The sequence below is a fragment of the Tachypleus tridentatus genome, chromosome 7 (genome assembly GCF_004210375.1).
Source record: "Tachypleus tridentatus isolate NWPU-2018 chromosome 7, ASM421037v1, whole genome shotgun sequence".
NCBI lineage: Eukaryota > Metazoa > Arthropoda > Merostomata > Xiphosura > Limulidae > Tachypleus > Tachypleus tridentatus.
The window spans coordinates 177,693,580-177,710,625 of record NC_134831.1 but is presented as its reverse complement, the minus strand read 5'-3'; the positions used below and the strand labels follow the sequence as shown (position 1 = coordinate 177,710,625).

The 17,046-nt window shown below is 37.1% G+C and overlaps 1 protein-coding gene across 7 annotated transcripts in view; it reads right to left on the bottom strand.

Moving 5' to 3' along the window:
- Positions 1-17,046, bottom strand: part of LOC143257360 (uncharacterized) — a 76,515-nt gene that overhangs the window by 51,006 nt on the left and 8,463 nt on the right. The window contains exons 2-4 of one of the 7 annotated variants that reach the window (XM_076515917.1): positions 16,931-16,993; positions 12,808-12,893; positions 7,543-7,766 (exon numbers count right to left, since the gene is read on the bottom strand). In XM_076515917.1, the coding sequence (XP_076372032.1) occupies positions 7,543-7,608 (66 nt within the window). In that variant the 5' untranslated portion in view covers positions 7,609-7,766; positions 12,808-12,893; positions 16,931-16,993. Of the gene's footprint in view, positions 1-7,542; positions 7,767-10,442; positions 10,585-12,807; positions 12,894-13,878; positions 14,233-16,930; positions 16,994-17,046 lie in introns of those variants that run through there. The other 6 variants (XM_076515914.1, XM_076515913.1, XM_076515915.1 and 3 more) reach the window with 6 other exon arrangements.

The following is a 17,046-nucleotide window of genomic DNA, read 5'->3' as shown; positions in this document are numbered from 1 at the left end:
GCCACAACAAAAAACTAGAAAAACTAAGATGCAAACAACAGAAAAGACATCAACATGACAAACCGTTGACTAACCTCATAATTATCAGATCCGACCGACAATTAAATACAGACGAGATACATCTACTTAACAAAGGACTCAACTTCGCAATAGCACCTAGGTACATTCCAACCATAGAAATCAAAACATGTTTAGAAGATCTAGCCAGGAGACTTGTGATACTTTCTACAGAAAGCAAAAATAAGAAAACAACCAAAACAAACCAACAGAAAGAAGACAACTTTGATAATTCTATTGACATCCAACAGTCAAACTTCCCAGGTAAAATTAAAAATTTATATTTTCCAGAAACACCTAAAAACAACAAAGACACACGAGACGCAACTAAACAAATTACTACTAAAAAATGAAAAAAGCCAACACAATTTCACAAACACTTTATTCCTACCTATGTAAAATCGACTCACGCACACCACAAATATACGGCATTCCCAAACCTCATAAACCAGATTGTCCATTACGACCAATAATGTCCACATATGAATCGTTTAATTACAATCTTGGTAAATACATAGCATGGGCATTCTCCAAATAAGTAACATCAGCCAGCTCATTCATCAAAGACTTTTAATTTCAAGTCTAATCTAAATCAACTTAATCACAAAGCCTTAATGGCCAGTTTTGATGTTATATCCCTCTTTACAGAAGTTCCAACCACTGAAGCCTGCAGGATAGCCTTAGAACTCTATATCCGAGACCCTAACCCAACTATAGACATTCCCAGCAACCAATCAGCAACTCTCATAGAATTCACCACGATAAAGACAAACTTCATGTTCAACAACCACAACTATATACAAACAAATGGCCTAAGCATGGGCAACCCAGTATCACCAGTTCCAGCCAATATTTTTATGACACAAGTTGAAACACAAGCAATTAACACAGCATTACATCCACCAGTATACTGGTACAGATATGTAGATGACACGGTTGCGGGATTCAGATCTACAGAACACATACTTAACGTTTTCAATCACATTAACTCTATAAATCCCAACATTAACTTCACATGTGAACAGGAAGAAAGCAATCAAATATCATTTCTTAACCTCAAAATTACAAGAACCGACACACAATTCAAAACAGAAATCCACCGAAAAATCACCCATACTGGACTATACATTCCTTGGGACTCAGCACATGAAATAAAACAAAAACTCAACATACTAAGAAACCAAATAAACACAGCCATAAAACTATGCTCACCAGATAAAACTAACGATGAATTAGACAAAATAAAACAATACTTCATCAACATCAATAAGTTTCCTCCACAAACCGTAGAAAACATTATACGCACACACCTAGACAGAAAGCAAAATCAATCAACAAAAGTAAATATATTTCACGAATCAAAAAATCACGAAACCATATACTGCTGCATACCATATATTTCTGACACCAACAGACAAATAACCAACATTTGGCAAAAACTAATAACGAAATATGACATTCCAGTTAATAGCAAATGTATTCAAAAACCAAGCACAAAACTGAGGTCTATACTATGTAAAAACTACATTGACAAACACCACACCAACATTATTTATAAAATACAATGTGATAACTGCCACGACTTCTATATTGGAGAAACAAGTAGAAAAATGGAAACCAGATTCAAAGAACATAAAAAGTCACCTTCACACGTTTTCGAACACTGCAAGTCAAATAAACACAACATAACCATAGAAAACACTCAAACACTAAATAAAGAAACAAACATAAACAAACGCAAAATTAAAGAAGCCTTACTTACACAACAACTTAAACCAAAATAAACCAATATAAAGGAACGCCTTTATACCTATATTAAATATAATAAAATAAAATTATATATTCAAACATCTAACACCGCCCTCTACATTCCGACACTCAGTTACATAACCCCTTCCAAACATGTGGTCAGCTTCCGGTCAGTTACCTCTTTCTTTCTTTGTGAACCTGACGATGACCGAAGAAGCTCGAAACGTTATTCGCTCTTCTACGTTGGATAAAGTAATTGTTCTCACATAAACAATGTTCAAACCGGATTAAGTAGTAGTTGTCACGTGTGTAGTGTTCAAAGATGGATAAAGTAATTGTTCTCACGTTCATAGTGTTCAAAGGCGGGCCAAGTAATAGTTGTCACATATATAGTGTTCAAAACCGGAATACAGCTGGGTCAACTGAGCTGCTGAAATAAGAATATCTTGTGACTAATGACTGATTATACAATATAATTATAAATATATGTCTATAATATATCAATTCAAGCAAGTCTCTCCTCCCGAATGGGCACAACGGCATGTCTGAGGACTTAAAACGTGGTTTCGACACCTGTGATAGAGAGAAAACAGAGAGCCCATTGTGCAGTTTTGTGCTTAATTACAAACAGACAAAAACAGTCCTCTTAGCATGGACGTCTACAGGAATTTTTCAAGCGGAGAAGGAGAAGCGAAGCTATGGGAAATGTTGATGTTAATTAAAAGCGACTTGTGAATTCATGTGCATATGCTGAAATAATAAAGGCAGGATTATGTTTCTAATTTTCCGAGGAGGGGGAGACAATACCTCCCACCCCACCCGCGCGGATGCTTCTGGCTCTTCGCACAAAAAAATAATAAAAAGACGTTTGAAATTCCCACACCTTTTCTGTCTATTTAATATACTAAATGCAATTATAATTCTGACGTCAGAAAGTGGTAAGACTTGTATCAAACGCTTGCGTTGTCACGAGACCTTTACGTTTTACTATTTTCCTTAATTCACATTAGATCCCCTGCATGGCCGGGTGGTTAAGGCGCTCAACTCGTAATCTGAGGATCGCGGGCTTATATCCCCGTGGTGCCAAACATGCATGCCCTTTCAGCCTTGGGGGCGTTATAATTTGACGGTCAATCCTCTATTCGTTGGTAAAAGAGCAGCCCAAGAGTTGGCGGTGGATAGTGATGACAAGCTGCCTTCACTCTAGTCTTACACTGCTAAATTGAGGACGCCTAGCGCAGATAGCCCTCGTGTAGCTTTGCGCGAAATTCGAAAACAAAAAATTCAAGGTGTATAAATAATCTACGTGAAACATTTTGAATTCTAATTCTGGCGAAACGTAAATTATAGTTTCTACAACACGAGTTCCGAGCGAGAAACCCAGGAAACGATAAACGAATACGTTAGGAATTAACAAAACCGGGTTTTCTAATGTGAACATTTTCCCTCGCGTGAAAAGTTTTTAATTTCCTTTTTCATTTGTGTTTTGTGACACAAGTTAACAGTAAGAGCTTAACACTATTCCAACATAGGACAGTCCGTTTATCGAAAGTCTAAACTGTTATTTGACAAACGTTTCCGTGTGTTACCGCCGGTAACCGGCGAAACGCTGGACCGATTGTCACCGAACCTGGCTTGGATCTTTAGGGATAAACAGGGAATGATATATGAAGTCAGGATAGAATTTGATCTCCCTTCGAGCATTTGTGAGATAATAAAAAAAATAATACGGACGTTGGAAACTAAGCAAAGGTTTTCGGTGGAACGTTTTGAGTTGAAATCGTTATAGGCCTAGCGCTTAAATGCAACTGGTAGAACACTCGCCTGGCGTGCAAGAGATCTCTGGTTCAAATCCGAGGCGTTGAAATGTATATATATCGAGAACAAGAGTACCACATGAACACCTAATTAACAACTTCCACACCACTCTATTGTTACGTTCAAGGAGAATTTGTTTCTATGAGGCTAGCTCTTTCATCTCGTTAGGCCTGGAATGGTCTAGTGGTTACAGAAATTGACTCGCAATGTGTGCGTCGTGGGTTCGAATTCCATCATTGAACATACTCTCCTTTTCAGCTGTAGGGGCGTTTTCATCGATATTCAATTCCATTATTAGTCAGTAAAATGTAGCTTAATAGCTGACGATGTATAGTATTAAGTGGCTGGCTGGCTGCCTTCCCTTTAGTCTGTCACTTCAAAATTATGGGTTGCTAAAGCAGAAAGCTTTCTAGTAGCTATTCACAAAATTCGGAGACAAACCACAGTTTATTTCACTGGTCTGGTATGCGAGAGATTTCGAGTTCCAATCCGAGGCGCGGATAACGTGGTTGTATTTTTCCTTATAGCAAAGCCACATCGGGCTATCTGCTGAGACCCCCGAGGGGAATCGAAGCCCTGATTTTAGTGTTGTAAATCCGTAGATTTACCGCTGTACTAGCACGGGGGAGACAATAACGCGGTTATAGAAATAATTTAGTTTTTACTGAAATGTTTGGTTTAACTACGAGTTTTTCAATGTGGTTGCTTTGTTATTGATACCTCGAAGGTAAGGTATATAGATGTGTTAATACTTTGTAGTTAATTGTTTCGATGAGTTGCGGATTGTTGATTGGCTGTTTTATGTTGTAGTTTCTATGAATAAGTCTCTGTTTATTTCCTTTGAATTTTTGTGTGAAGCTACACGAGAGCTATCTGCACTAGCCGTCCCTAATTTAGCAGTGTAAGGCTAGAGGGAAGGCAGCTAGTTATCATCACGTACCGCCAACTCTTGGACTGCTCTTTTACCAACGAATAGTGGGATCGACCGTAACATTATAACGCTCGACAGCTAACAGGGCGAGCATGTTTGGTGCGACCGGGATTCAAACCCGCGACTTTCGGATTACTTGCCTTAACCACCTGGGCATGCCGGGCCGTGCCCCATGTGAATAATTCTTTCACGTTGATGAAGTCTTGTTTTAATTAGTTGATTTCAATCGAATAAATTTTTCATATCTCGTACTTAACCTGGTGGTAACGTAAAGAGATTGAAACGTTTTCAATGCCAATAATAGCCGTCTCTACTATGTATGGATTTTCTTCAAGTAGATTATTTTTCGTCACAAATTACTTTCAGCTACTTACAAAAGTACCACCTCTCAAGTACAACAATGGTTGTTACTGAATGATTGTATCTTCAGTAACACGTCTCTTGTAGACGAAAAGCATTTGTTTGTTTGTTTTGAATTTCGCACAAAGCTACTCGAGGGCTATCTGTGCTAGTCGTCCCTAATTTAGCAATGTAAGACTAGAGGGAAGGCAGCTAGTTATCATCACGTACCGCCAACTCTTGGACTGCTCTTTTACCAACGAATAGTGGGATCGACCGTAACATTATAACGCTCGACAGCTAACAGGGCGAGCATGTTTGGTGCGACCGGGATTCAAACCCGCGACTTTCGGATTACTTGCCTTAACCACCTGGGCATGCCGGGCCGTGCCCCATGTGAATAATTCTTTCACGTTGATGAAGTCTTGTTTTAATTAGTTGATTTCAATCGAATAAATTTTTCATATCTCGTACTTAACCTGGTGGTAACGTAAAGAGATTGAAACGTTTTCAATGCCAATAATAGCCGTCTCTACTATGTATGGATTTTCTTCAAGTAGATTATTTTTCGTCACAAATTACTTTCAGCTACTTACAAAAGTACCACCTCTCAAGTACAACAATGATTGTTACTGAATGATTGTATCTTCAGTAACTCGTCTCTTGTAGACGAAAAGCATTTGTTTGTTTGTTTTGAATTTCGCACAAAGCTACTCGAGGGCTATCTGTGCTAGTCGTCCCTAATTTAGCAATGTAAGACTAGAGGGAAGGCAGCTAGTCATCACCACCCACCGCCAACTCTTTGGCTACTCTTTTACCAACGAATAGTGGGCTTGACCGTCACATTGTAACGCCCCCACGGCTGAAAGGGCGAGCATGTTTGACGCGACGGGGATGCGAACCCGCGACCCTCAGATTACGAGTCGCACGCCTTAACAGCTTGGCCATTCCGGGCCGGAGCATTTGAAATCTCAGCTGTAACTAACAAGCACGGGTACATAAAATATTGAGTAGAAACATACCAGTAAGATAAAGTATTTCACTCAGTGAAGTATGGACCAATAAATAGATGGATACACTTCTGATATTATCTCGACAGGAAGCATATTTTCAACTAATATGATTTAATTATTCTGTAACAACCTGGGTGACAAACTGACTAAATGAATTGCCTTCTATTCTTGTACCCAGGTCGTCCGAGTGTGTTGTTAACTGTAACTTCGTGATCGTACAGTGTTCGTTTGGCCCGGTGCCAGAGTCATCTGGTTTGACCCGGGGACTTAACGAAATTTCAATTACTAAATTACTTAAGAATAGCTAGTTCTTATATATAGTTCATTTCTAATTGTGTTTCTTAACATCGGGTTTTGACATTGTAACTATAACTGTTAAGTTAGTGTTGTTATCAGTGTAGATATATTATGTAAAACGGTCGTGTCAATTACGTGATATGTGTTATGAAAATAACGCTTGTTAATGACTTCGTGCAATCACAGTTTTTGTTGTTGTTGTTTGTTTGTTTTTTTTTGGGGGGTTCAACTGTTTCAAATACACAGCTTGTCTAATTTCTTATGTTATATTCAGAATGGGCAGCTTTCAACCCGTTAGATTGTAATGTCACTACTCGACAAAAAATAGTCCTTGAAACGAGTTATTAATTAGTCGTTTACAGAGCTCGCTCTTGAACAAGTTAAGTGTGTCCGAACCGGTTTGTTATATAAATATTTAACGTAAAATCTTTTCTAAGAGTTTATAACGTCTCATAATGAATGAATCATTATAAATTATGCATTTTAAAGAGATTTAAACAACACATCAAACTTCGCCCATCGCAGAGAAGATCGAATAAAACATTTCAAATTGACATTTCGGATCTGTGGTTGTTCGAAAGCGATCTTTCGAATATTTAGCGCAGACCTGTTGTTTAGAGTCGACGTTTCGAATCTTAACGCGTGTTCCACCTGATTCACATGAGCAGTTATTAAACCACTGAGTCTTCTTACATTATTCGAAACGTATAAACGCCCACTTGCTACAAAAACTATTTCAAGATCAAACGTGTAGTTTTACGTAAACATTTTGCCATTTTTTCAATGGCTTAAACTTACCTGTATGTTTCTCTTTGTGCAAATATATAAAAACAATCCAATCACAAGCAGGAAAAATATATAAAGATGGTAAAACTCTGAAGAGGAAGTGAGCTATGCAGATAATATAGAACGTGCCAAATAATGACTGGGTGAAACTGATGTCAAATCGATTAGAATAGAATCTTTTGCTATTTAAAAGCATTTTTTTCATCTGTTGTTGTGGTTGGTTTTTTGTGTGTGTGAATGTTGCTTATGTAAAATATTATTATATTTATATGTTATTCATATGAGAGTATACCCATAACTTATTAGAAACACGTTACCAAAAACTACACGTTTTCTTGAAGAAAATCTCATCAGCTCAGCTTTTGTCATCAACAGAAGTGTTATAAGTTTAAACATATTACACGTGCTCTTAATTCGAGCTTATTTATCAATTTTTTTGTTTTTTTTTTTTTTAAGAGGGCTAAATGTTTGTGCTTATAAGCAACATGGGTTAACTAGGGATTAAATATGTGACGAAAACAACTTTAAAGTGCGGTTTAAACTGATACTTACCGACGTAAACATATCTTTCGCCTTGTCTTTCAAAGTGCTCACAAATTCCTGTTCCAGTCTCAACATGTCCACGTACGCTATCTGGCCATTTACGAAGTCGTAAGCATTACATGGTTCTCGAAGCCTCTGGGAGAATAGTTGTTCAGAAATTTGAAGCCTGTTGGTCTTGTTGAGGACAGGATTACCAGCTACGTCACCAAAGACGAACAGAACGACGAGTAATTCTGTGATTAAAAAAAATAAATTTAATTTATAATAAGTTTCTTGTTTTATATTCTATTTTTATTATTCACTCTTTGACGAATGTTTTAACGTTGGTTTTCTTTATTAAACAAATAGAAAAATCCTAAATTTTAACACCCATTTATGATTTTAAAGAACGTTTTTAAAACATTTTTTTTGTATTTTGCGACGAAACAACCACATTGTATGTTTAAGGGTAAACTCTATGAAGTAGCGACGGGTTCGAGACTTTCTCTTCACCATACTAACAGTTTTCTGTGGTTACAATCATGTCCTGCATTTTACAGTAGTCGGTTAACGAATTTCTTCATATAACGTGGAAAATCACCAGAAGGATGCTACGGTTCTTAAATGTTCGTGTCTTTAACAACCAGAGGTATCGGAAACCAACTTTCACTGCAATTTGTTCTTCTTCTGGTGACTGCGTCTCTTCAATTGTTAGAGTGATAACCTTGTTCTACAGGGCCTTTATGATATCATGATGTCATAACGGCTCGAAGCAGAAGTTGGGAACATTAAATACGTTACCCATTAAATTACCCAAACCAAAAGTGATAACTAATCACCCCATTTGTTCCCATGTTACATGTTCCAAAAAAAATGGGTATTTTAGCCATGTCCTTCATGATTGGGAGAAAAATTAATTAATTTATGTCAACAAATTCGGTTAAAATGTATCTTTAATACAGAGTCTAGGTCAAAAGGGCTCTTCAACTCTAAAGATATACAAGTTATCGAAGTGCAACCACTAGATGGCTCTGTAGTAAAGTAAAATGAAACTTTAAAAAGTTTACATCACCAGTAAATGCTATCGACCACTGTATAAAGGAATTTGATGTTAGGCCTAACTCCAGTTTTTCCAGCTTCATTCTTCGAGTGAGGGAATAGATTCCAACTTAGAATGTTAAAATATCTCGCTCTTAAACTAAGACAACCAGAGCTTTTAATTGGAAGATATACCCACTTCCACTTCGTCATAGCCGGAAAATTAACTTACTACCACTTCATCTTAACCGGAAGATGAACCCATTACCACCTCATCTTTAACTGTGAAAATTTAAAGAACGGAAGATGAATTTTCATGGTTTAAAAAACAAACAGGTTTTCACTGTTACCTTTCTTTCGTATCTTATGGGAAAAAATTCTAGATTTTTGAGTAAACATCATCTGTGAATTTTAAAGCAATCTTTGTTATTTTAAATGACAATTTGTTTTTAAATTTCTTTCTAAGCTACAAGAGGGCTATCTGCGCAAGTCGTGCTTAATTTAGCAGTGTACCAACGAATAGTGGGATTCACCGTAACTTTATAACGCCCCAACGGCTCAAAGGGCGAGCACGTTTGGTGTGACGGGGATTCGAACCCGCGACCCTCGGATGACGAGTCGAGTGCCTTAACCACCTGGCCATGCCAGGCCTATTCGTTGGTAAAAGAGTAGCTCAAGAGTTGGCGGTGGGTGGTGATGACTAGCTGCCTTCCCTCTGGTCTTACACTGCTAAATTAGGGACGGCTAGCGCAGATGGTCCTTGTATAGTTTTGCGAGAAATTCCCAAAACAAATCGTAACCTTTACACTAAACATTTATTGAAGTTAAGACTAAAATAAATATGAATGCCACTAGGTGGCGTTTCACTTATTGTCAGCTTTTTTTCAGTGAGAATCAGCTATTGTGAAAAAAGAAAATAAATAAATAAAACTTAGAAAATTATGTTCGTGAGCATGAAATTCTGAAGGACGTGAAATAGACTAATTAATTCTGTCCCCTGGTGGCCCACTGGTACGTTTGAAGACTTATAACGCTAAAACTGGGTTTATAATAATCGTGTTGGATAGAGAGCACTGAAAGCCCATTGTGCTTAACAACAAACAAATAATCATTAACTCTATTAATACGGCATCAAAATAATTATACCGAAACCGTGCCCTTTCTGTTAACAAGAATGTTCTTTCTGTGGTGGTTGGAAATCCATTCTACGTCTTCTATTAAAGTGATGAAGCAACTGAGGAGCTTTGTAGTCATGAAACTGCTGAGGTGTACTATAGTCATGACACTCTAAATTAATTTTATAGTCATAGAACTGTTGAAGTGTACTGTAGTCATGAAATGTATATTAATTTTATAGTCATGGAACTGTAAAATTGTACTATAGTCATGACACTGTAAATTAATTTTGTAGTCGTGGAACTGTTGAGGTGTATTACACAGTCATGGATCAAGTAAGGATTTTTATGGCCATGAAAATGATGAAGAAATATTATATTTCACTGTTGATGTACCTAGCTATTTAACTGAAATATTATATTTCACTGTTGATGTACCTAGCTATTTAACTGGTGAAGTCGGGAGTTGTTAAGTTGAAGTATTTGGATTTTGTTTGGAACGATAAAAAAGCTTCCATCCTGTAGTGATACAGGGCGAAAGAGAGGGATAGTTATGAGAGGGAATGCTATTTCCCAATCCCAGTCACAAGTCTCAGAAAACACGTGTAATATCAATGTTACTGCATCTACAATTACCGTATTCTTGCGAAACGTGGTCGGTCATCGTTGTGTTCTGTCACCAGTCAACGCAACCCTGATCGTACACCCAGTGATTACTTAATTAAAGGAAACTGGGTCTAAGCCACGTAAAATAATTAAATCGCCGAGCTTACTTACCACTTTCAGAGCTACTGGTTTCATAGAATCCAGCACGAATGAAGGTAGTTGCTCAAAAGACACGTGTCAAAAGTTTTACTCTCACGAGAACTTCACAACACCAGAGCAGTCAACAGTGTCTTGCGTCATAGTGGTGTGTGTGAATATCCTACTGTGCGCTTGCCATTCCTAATTTATATAGCCTTCGAGTAGCTTTGCGCGAAATTCAAAACGAACCAAACCAAAATTTATCTTCAAAATAATATATATGCAAAACATAACATAAACCCTAAAATCGTGAGTCGAACGCCCAAGAATTACAAGCTATTTTGGTCATTATTGTAAAAACTAAAAAAAAAAAAAATACTTTTGTTTGTTTTTGAATTTCGCGCAAAGTTACACGAGAGCTATCTGCGCTAGCTTGTTTGTTTGTTTGTTTGTTTGTTTTGGGAATTTCGCACAAAGCTACTCGAGGGCTATCTGTGCTAGCCGTCCCTAATTTAGCAGTGTAAGACTAGAGGGAAGGCAGCTAGTCATCACCACCCACCGCCAACTCTTGGGCTACTCTTTACCAACGAATAGTGGGATTGACCGTAACATTATACACCCCCACGGCTGGGAGGGCGAGCATGTTTAGCGCGACGCGGGCGCGAACCCGCGACCCTCGGATTACGAGTCACACGCCTTACGCGCTAGGCCATGCCGGGCCTGCGCTAGCCGTCCCTAATTTAGCAGTGCGCTAGCCGTCCCTAATTTAGCAGTGTAAGACTAAACGGAATGCAGCGAGTCGTCACAACCCACTGCCAACTCTTGGACTACTCTTTTACCAACGAATAGTGGGATTGACCGTAACTTCATAACACCCCAACGGCTGAAAGGGCGAGCATGTTTGGTGCGACGGGGATTCGAACACGCGACCCTCAGATTACGAGTCAAATGTCTTAACCCACCTGGCCAACTTAATAAAAAAAAGGAAAAAAGGCAAAAACATTTCATCTTTTAACGAAAATTTAATATTACATTTCAGGGTTGTTTTTTTTAAATTTAATATTACATTTCAGGGTTGTTTTTTTAAATTTAATATTACATTTCAGGGTTGTTTTTTTAAATTTAATATTACATTTCAAGGTTGTTTTTTTAATTTAATATTACATTTCAGGGTTGTTGTTTTTTATTTAATATTACATTTCAAGGTTGTTTTTTAAATTTAATATTACATTTCAGGGTTGTTTTTTAATTTAATATTACATTTCAGGGTTGTTGTTTTAAATTTAATATTACATTTCAGGGTTGTTTTTTTAAATTTAATATTACATTTCAGGGTTGTTTTTTTAAATTTAATATTACATTTCAAGGTTGTTTTTTAATTTAATATTACATTTCAGGGTTGTTGTTTTTTATTTAATATTACATTTCAAGGTTGTTTTTTAAATTTAATATTACATTTCAGGGTTGTTTTTTAATTTAATATTACATTTCAGGGTTGTTTTTTAATTTAATATTATATTTCAGAGTTGTTTTTTTAATCTAATATTACATTTCAAGGTTGTTTTTTAATTCAATATTACATTTCAGGGTTGTTTTTTAATTTAATATTACATTTCAAGGTTGTTTTTTTAATTTAATATTACATTTCAAAGTTGTTTTTTTAATTTAATATTACATTTCAAGATTGCTTTTTAATTTAATATTACATTTCAAGGTTGCTTTTTAATTTAATATTACATTTCAGGGTTGTCTTTTTAATTTAATATTACATTTCAGGGCAATACAAACTTTATTCTTATTGGTTTAACTTTAACACAGAAACCTTTATTTGAATATTAGCCACTCACTCCGTTTTTGTCAAAAATTCGGTAAATTTTCATCGTCTTTTATGAAGCAATTTATTTATGTAAACCCTGTTTTCAGTTCTGAACTGTTGAGTATACACTGGTAGGATGTCCTAAAGTCAAGTTTACCCTAATATTAACCGTAAGGATCGGTTTCGTGTTAAAATGGAAAACAAACTCTGTTGAAGTTAAAGAATCAAAAAGACAGGTATTCCAGAAACTTTAGAATCCTGTTGAAAGATAAGAATAAAACTCCCGAGAAGGAAGACTTTTCATTGTTTGAGATCGTTCAGTGATCGATAGACTTCTCAGGAAACGACAAAGAACGTTTATTGTTGTTTATACTGAGAGTACAGAGTCCTAGAGGTCATGAACCCATTCTTAAGATTGTCAGAAGTAGACTTGTTTTTCGAAGACTTTTAATCAACACCAAAAACAGTGTTTTTGAAGTTCCATTACGTTTTGCGGGCCAAATTTAATATAACGGATCTTTTTTTTTTTCAAAGTTGCCACGAAAACATGGTCATCTTATAAAATATTAAGCGTAACTCTACCTTAGTACAGGATCGTTTATCTCTACGAGCAATGCTGTTTCAGCCCGGGTTCGCACAACATCCTGCTTATCTCAGAACTTCTTAATCTGAAAAGAAAGACCAGGTAACAATGCGCATGCACTGGCTTGCAATAAACAAGCAAACTTCAGTTACTTGAAGAAAGGCATTTATACCTAATACGGCAGATTAATAATTCGTAGAAAAACTATCAGTTTGATTTTGAAGCCGTTATTTAACTATGATCTTACCTATAAAACAGCCCTGAGGAAATAAACACTTGTATCCGTTGTTTATTTCCTAAACCCTGAGACTTCTTATTTCAACTTTTAAAAAAACAATGTCCTTTTGTATAAAACACGGCTCAGAACAATATTGTGAGATTAAGTGTAGTTCGTCTTTAAAATAAACTTTGATGACTTTTTCTAATTAAAACAAAGCATCTTCTAGTATCGATGTTATTTTTCTGTTCCCGTGTCGGATCAGAGTATAGTTCATTTATCATCAACATAAATTAAAATTTAACATTTTTGTCACGTGTGAAAAGAATAAAACGATATATGAACATGTTTCGTCAAGTGACAACCATCGAACATTCAGATATCTGTAAACTGGAAACACAGCCTCCAACTTAAAAAAGCAAAACTATATTTTCTGTATACTAGCTTGAAGGTTGAAGTAGTTACTTTCTGTACTCCAGTTCCTGGGTGGCCTGGCGCACTAATCAACCGTTAACGTCAGCAGCTTCCCAATAATGTTTGTATGTTTGTCTATGTGAAAGCTCTGTTGAACGTCTTGACTTACAGACAAACATAAGTTTCAGTGTAATGTGATCGTTACCGATAAAGAACAAGCCAGTACTGGCACAGATTCCACCCTCCCTCTCCCTGTCCTTTACAGACCTGACAGACAGTCAAGCACGTGTCAAGTGAGTAAGTACATCTGATGTCCCGTGCCAAGAACACATAAGTACATAGCACTTTGATACAAATGTTCCTCAATCCTTGTATCCGATGGTGCAGAATTCCTACATTTACTAAGGGTTGTGTTTATTGAAAGGAAGGCTTAACTTACCTGTTAAATACGTGTGTAGACAAGCAACTGAACTAAACGGGCGATTTGAGCGCACACGAAACGATTCGTTTATACGCGAACTGTGCCGTATGAACGATCTTGCTTCCATGTCCGCCTTTTTAACTTCTTGATTCGACGAAAGAGAAACCCAGTTGCGAAAGTATCTAGGCTGAAGTGTCATGTGGCGTCTCAGCAAAGACCCAAACAACGCTGTCACGGAAATATCTATAGACCTATACAGCACGTGCAGTCACTCCCTGACACTTGCTATACGTCCACATCTTTTCTAAATGCTCCTAATGCTTTTATAGATTCCACTTTTTATCCGCCAACTAACGGGGAATTTCACATTTTGTGGATGAGCTACAAAAGTGTGTGACGTGTTATGACGTTTTTGTTTACGTTATAATAAGAGCTGATGTCATTTCGTCCGGAAAACGCGCCTAGTGGACTGCAAAACGAACAAACCAATCCCTGTAAAGAAGGTCCACTTGAAAGAAGCGCCTCAGGAGCGAAACGTGAAGACGAGTGAGCCTGTGTGAAAAGGACATTAATTTAGGCTGTTCAAAGTTATTTTTAATATTTATAAAAATAGAATAAACAAACGGAGCAGAAACTTAAGTGTTGAGCTGGTAATACAATAATCAGTGATTTCAAATAGACCGATAACGACGTTAGCTGCTAAACAGAAGCGGGATTGGCATTATAACCACAGTTTGCAATGAAAGTTAACCACATGATAGAAAATTACCTTGTTAAGTCTGATTCAGTCATGTGTTAAACAGCTGCCCCCGTGTAATGTTCCTGTGAAGGACTGGGGGTCTGGAGAGTCTGCTGTTAATTTCGTCATACTTGACTTTATGATCTCCACACTAAGAATGAAATAAAACGCGTTACGTGACTGACGATCTATACAGTCGAATTTTCATCTGTCACCTTTTAACGTGTTTTCAGCGAGAGCCAGTTGGCGCTGAATCAGTGATGTTTTGAGAATGCTCAGCAGTTACTGTTCAAGCAATAAGACGACACCATTATCTGAATACAGACAACGAAGTTGTTTGTGTAAACCTATTTAAAAATATATATATATTATTTTTTTTAATTTTATACGTGCATTTCTTCAAATAATAATATTTAAGACGCGTCTGAAATACAGGCAGTTTTCATTGACTTGTTTTTCCCTACTACATGAATAGCTCGAAAAAATGTTGTTTGTAAGTAAGCACAAATATATAGAATGGGCTATATGTGCTCTGCCCACTACGAGCATCGAAACTAGGATTCTAACGTTGTAAGTCTTCAGATATTCCGCTGTGCCACAAGGAGGAAGCGAGAAAAATGTTTTGTTTTTGAATTTTGCGCAAAGCTACACGAGGACTATCTGCGCTATCCGTCCCTAATTTAGCAGTATAAGATTAGCCCAACTCTTGAGCTATTCATTTACCAATGAACAGTAGGATGGACTGTCACTTATAACGACTCCAAGGCTGAAAATGTGAGCCTGTTTGATGTGACGGGGATTCGAACCCGCAACTCTCAGATTACGAGTCTAGCGCAATAGCCACCTGGCCATGCCGGGCATGTCCTTCATTGATGGAATATGAAGAGAAACGAATTAGCTCCCCCTTCATCCACCTCTCACTGTATGGCTGCGTGTTCTTATAGCAAAACCATATCGAGCTATCTCCTGTGACCACCGAGAGGATTCGAACCCCTGATTTTAAGTTATGACTTTTTTAACCAGTTCCTTTGTTCCATTTGCTACGTGTAAAGGTTTCAGTTGCCTGAAGACAACTCGTTTGTTTCAATACAAAACCACTAAGCGATGGGTTATCTGCGCTGAGTCCGCCATGGTGATTGAACCTTGAATTTTATCATTATAAACTTATCGTTATCTCATCCGAGGACCCGATGAGTTTGTTGCTAAGCGCGAAACTACACCACGGGCTACCTGTGCTCCGCCCAACACGGGTATCGAAACTTGATTTTTATCATCCTAAGTCCTAGGGTTTGTCACTAAGCCACCAGAGGGCACTGCCAAGATGAAGAGTTGATGTAAATGTGTGTGTTTAATAGCAGAGTCAAGTTGTACTACCTGCTGTGTCCATTGAGAGGAATCGAACACTGATTCTAACATTGTGAATCCGTAGACTCACCACTATCCCACCTGGAGATTCGAGAAAAAGAAAGAAAGCGAGATAAGAGACGTTTTTGACAAATCGTTTGGATATTTGTTTTGCTACTTGGTATCTTCCAAATATCTACAAGATGTATACGTACGTTTAGTATACATTTCAAAATTCTAACATCAAACAATATCGATGTATCGTGATGACGAGAAACCTACTTGATGTAAAAATGTATCTCAGGACGGCTGGTATGAGTATTAACACTTTCACTAATTTCGTCCACTTCATTCAGCTGTGTACCTGTTTTTGAAAATAAAACTATGTGTAAAGATAACAAAAACATTTGATTGGTAGTTTGTTCTGAATTTCGCGCAAAGCTACACGAAAGGTTTCTGCTCTAGCCGTCCCTAATTTAACAGTGAAATAAGAGAGGGAAGGCAGCTTGTCATCACCACTCACTGTCCACATTTTGGCCACTCTTTTTCCAACGAATACTGGAATTTCTCGTCACATTATAATGCCTTTTCAAATGAAAGGGCGAAGATGTTTGGTGGGACGGGATTCGAACCCGCGACCCTCATGTTTCAAGTACCAGTGACTACCGACAGAATTACGTCCCTATATGACAACAACTATAGATTATAATTAACATATCATTTTTTTCTTTAACTACACCCTTGTAAAATGTTTCTTCTTGCTTTATTTATGCGCAGATAGCTCTCGAGCGAAATTCAAAAACAATGCTTTATTTACATAAGACCTCCTAAATACTCGATTTGCAGGAAATCACTTGGACATAAACAGCAAGATGACTTGAGCTCATTTAGTTTATTTTTTATTTTAAATTAAAATGTTTATAATTTTTGGGAAAATGGCGTTTGTGTGCTCAATCTGAAAACATTGCTTTGTAACGAAATACTTACTCCAGACTGTAAACATCTACTGGATTTCCGTGATTTTCAACGTCTGCCACAGTAGAGTCAGGCCTAACAAATTAAACATTAGTTAAAAATAGAATATTTATATAAAGAGATACAGA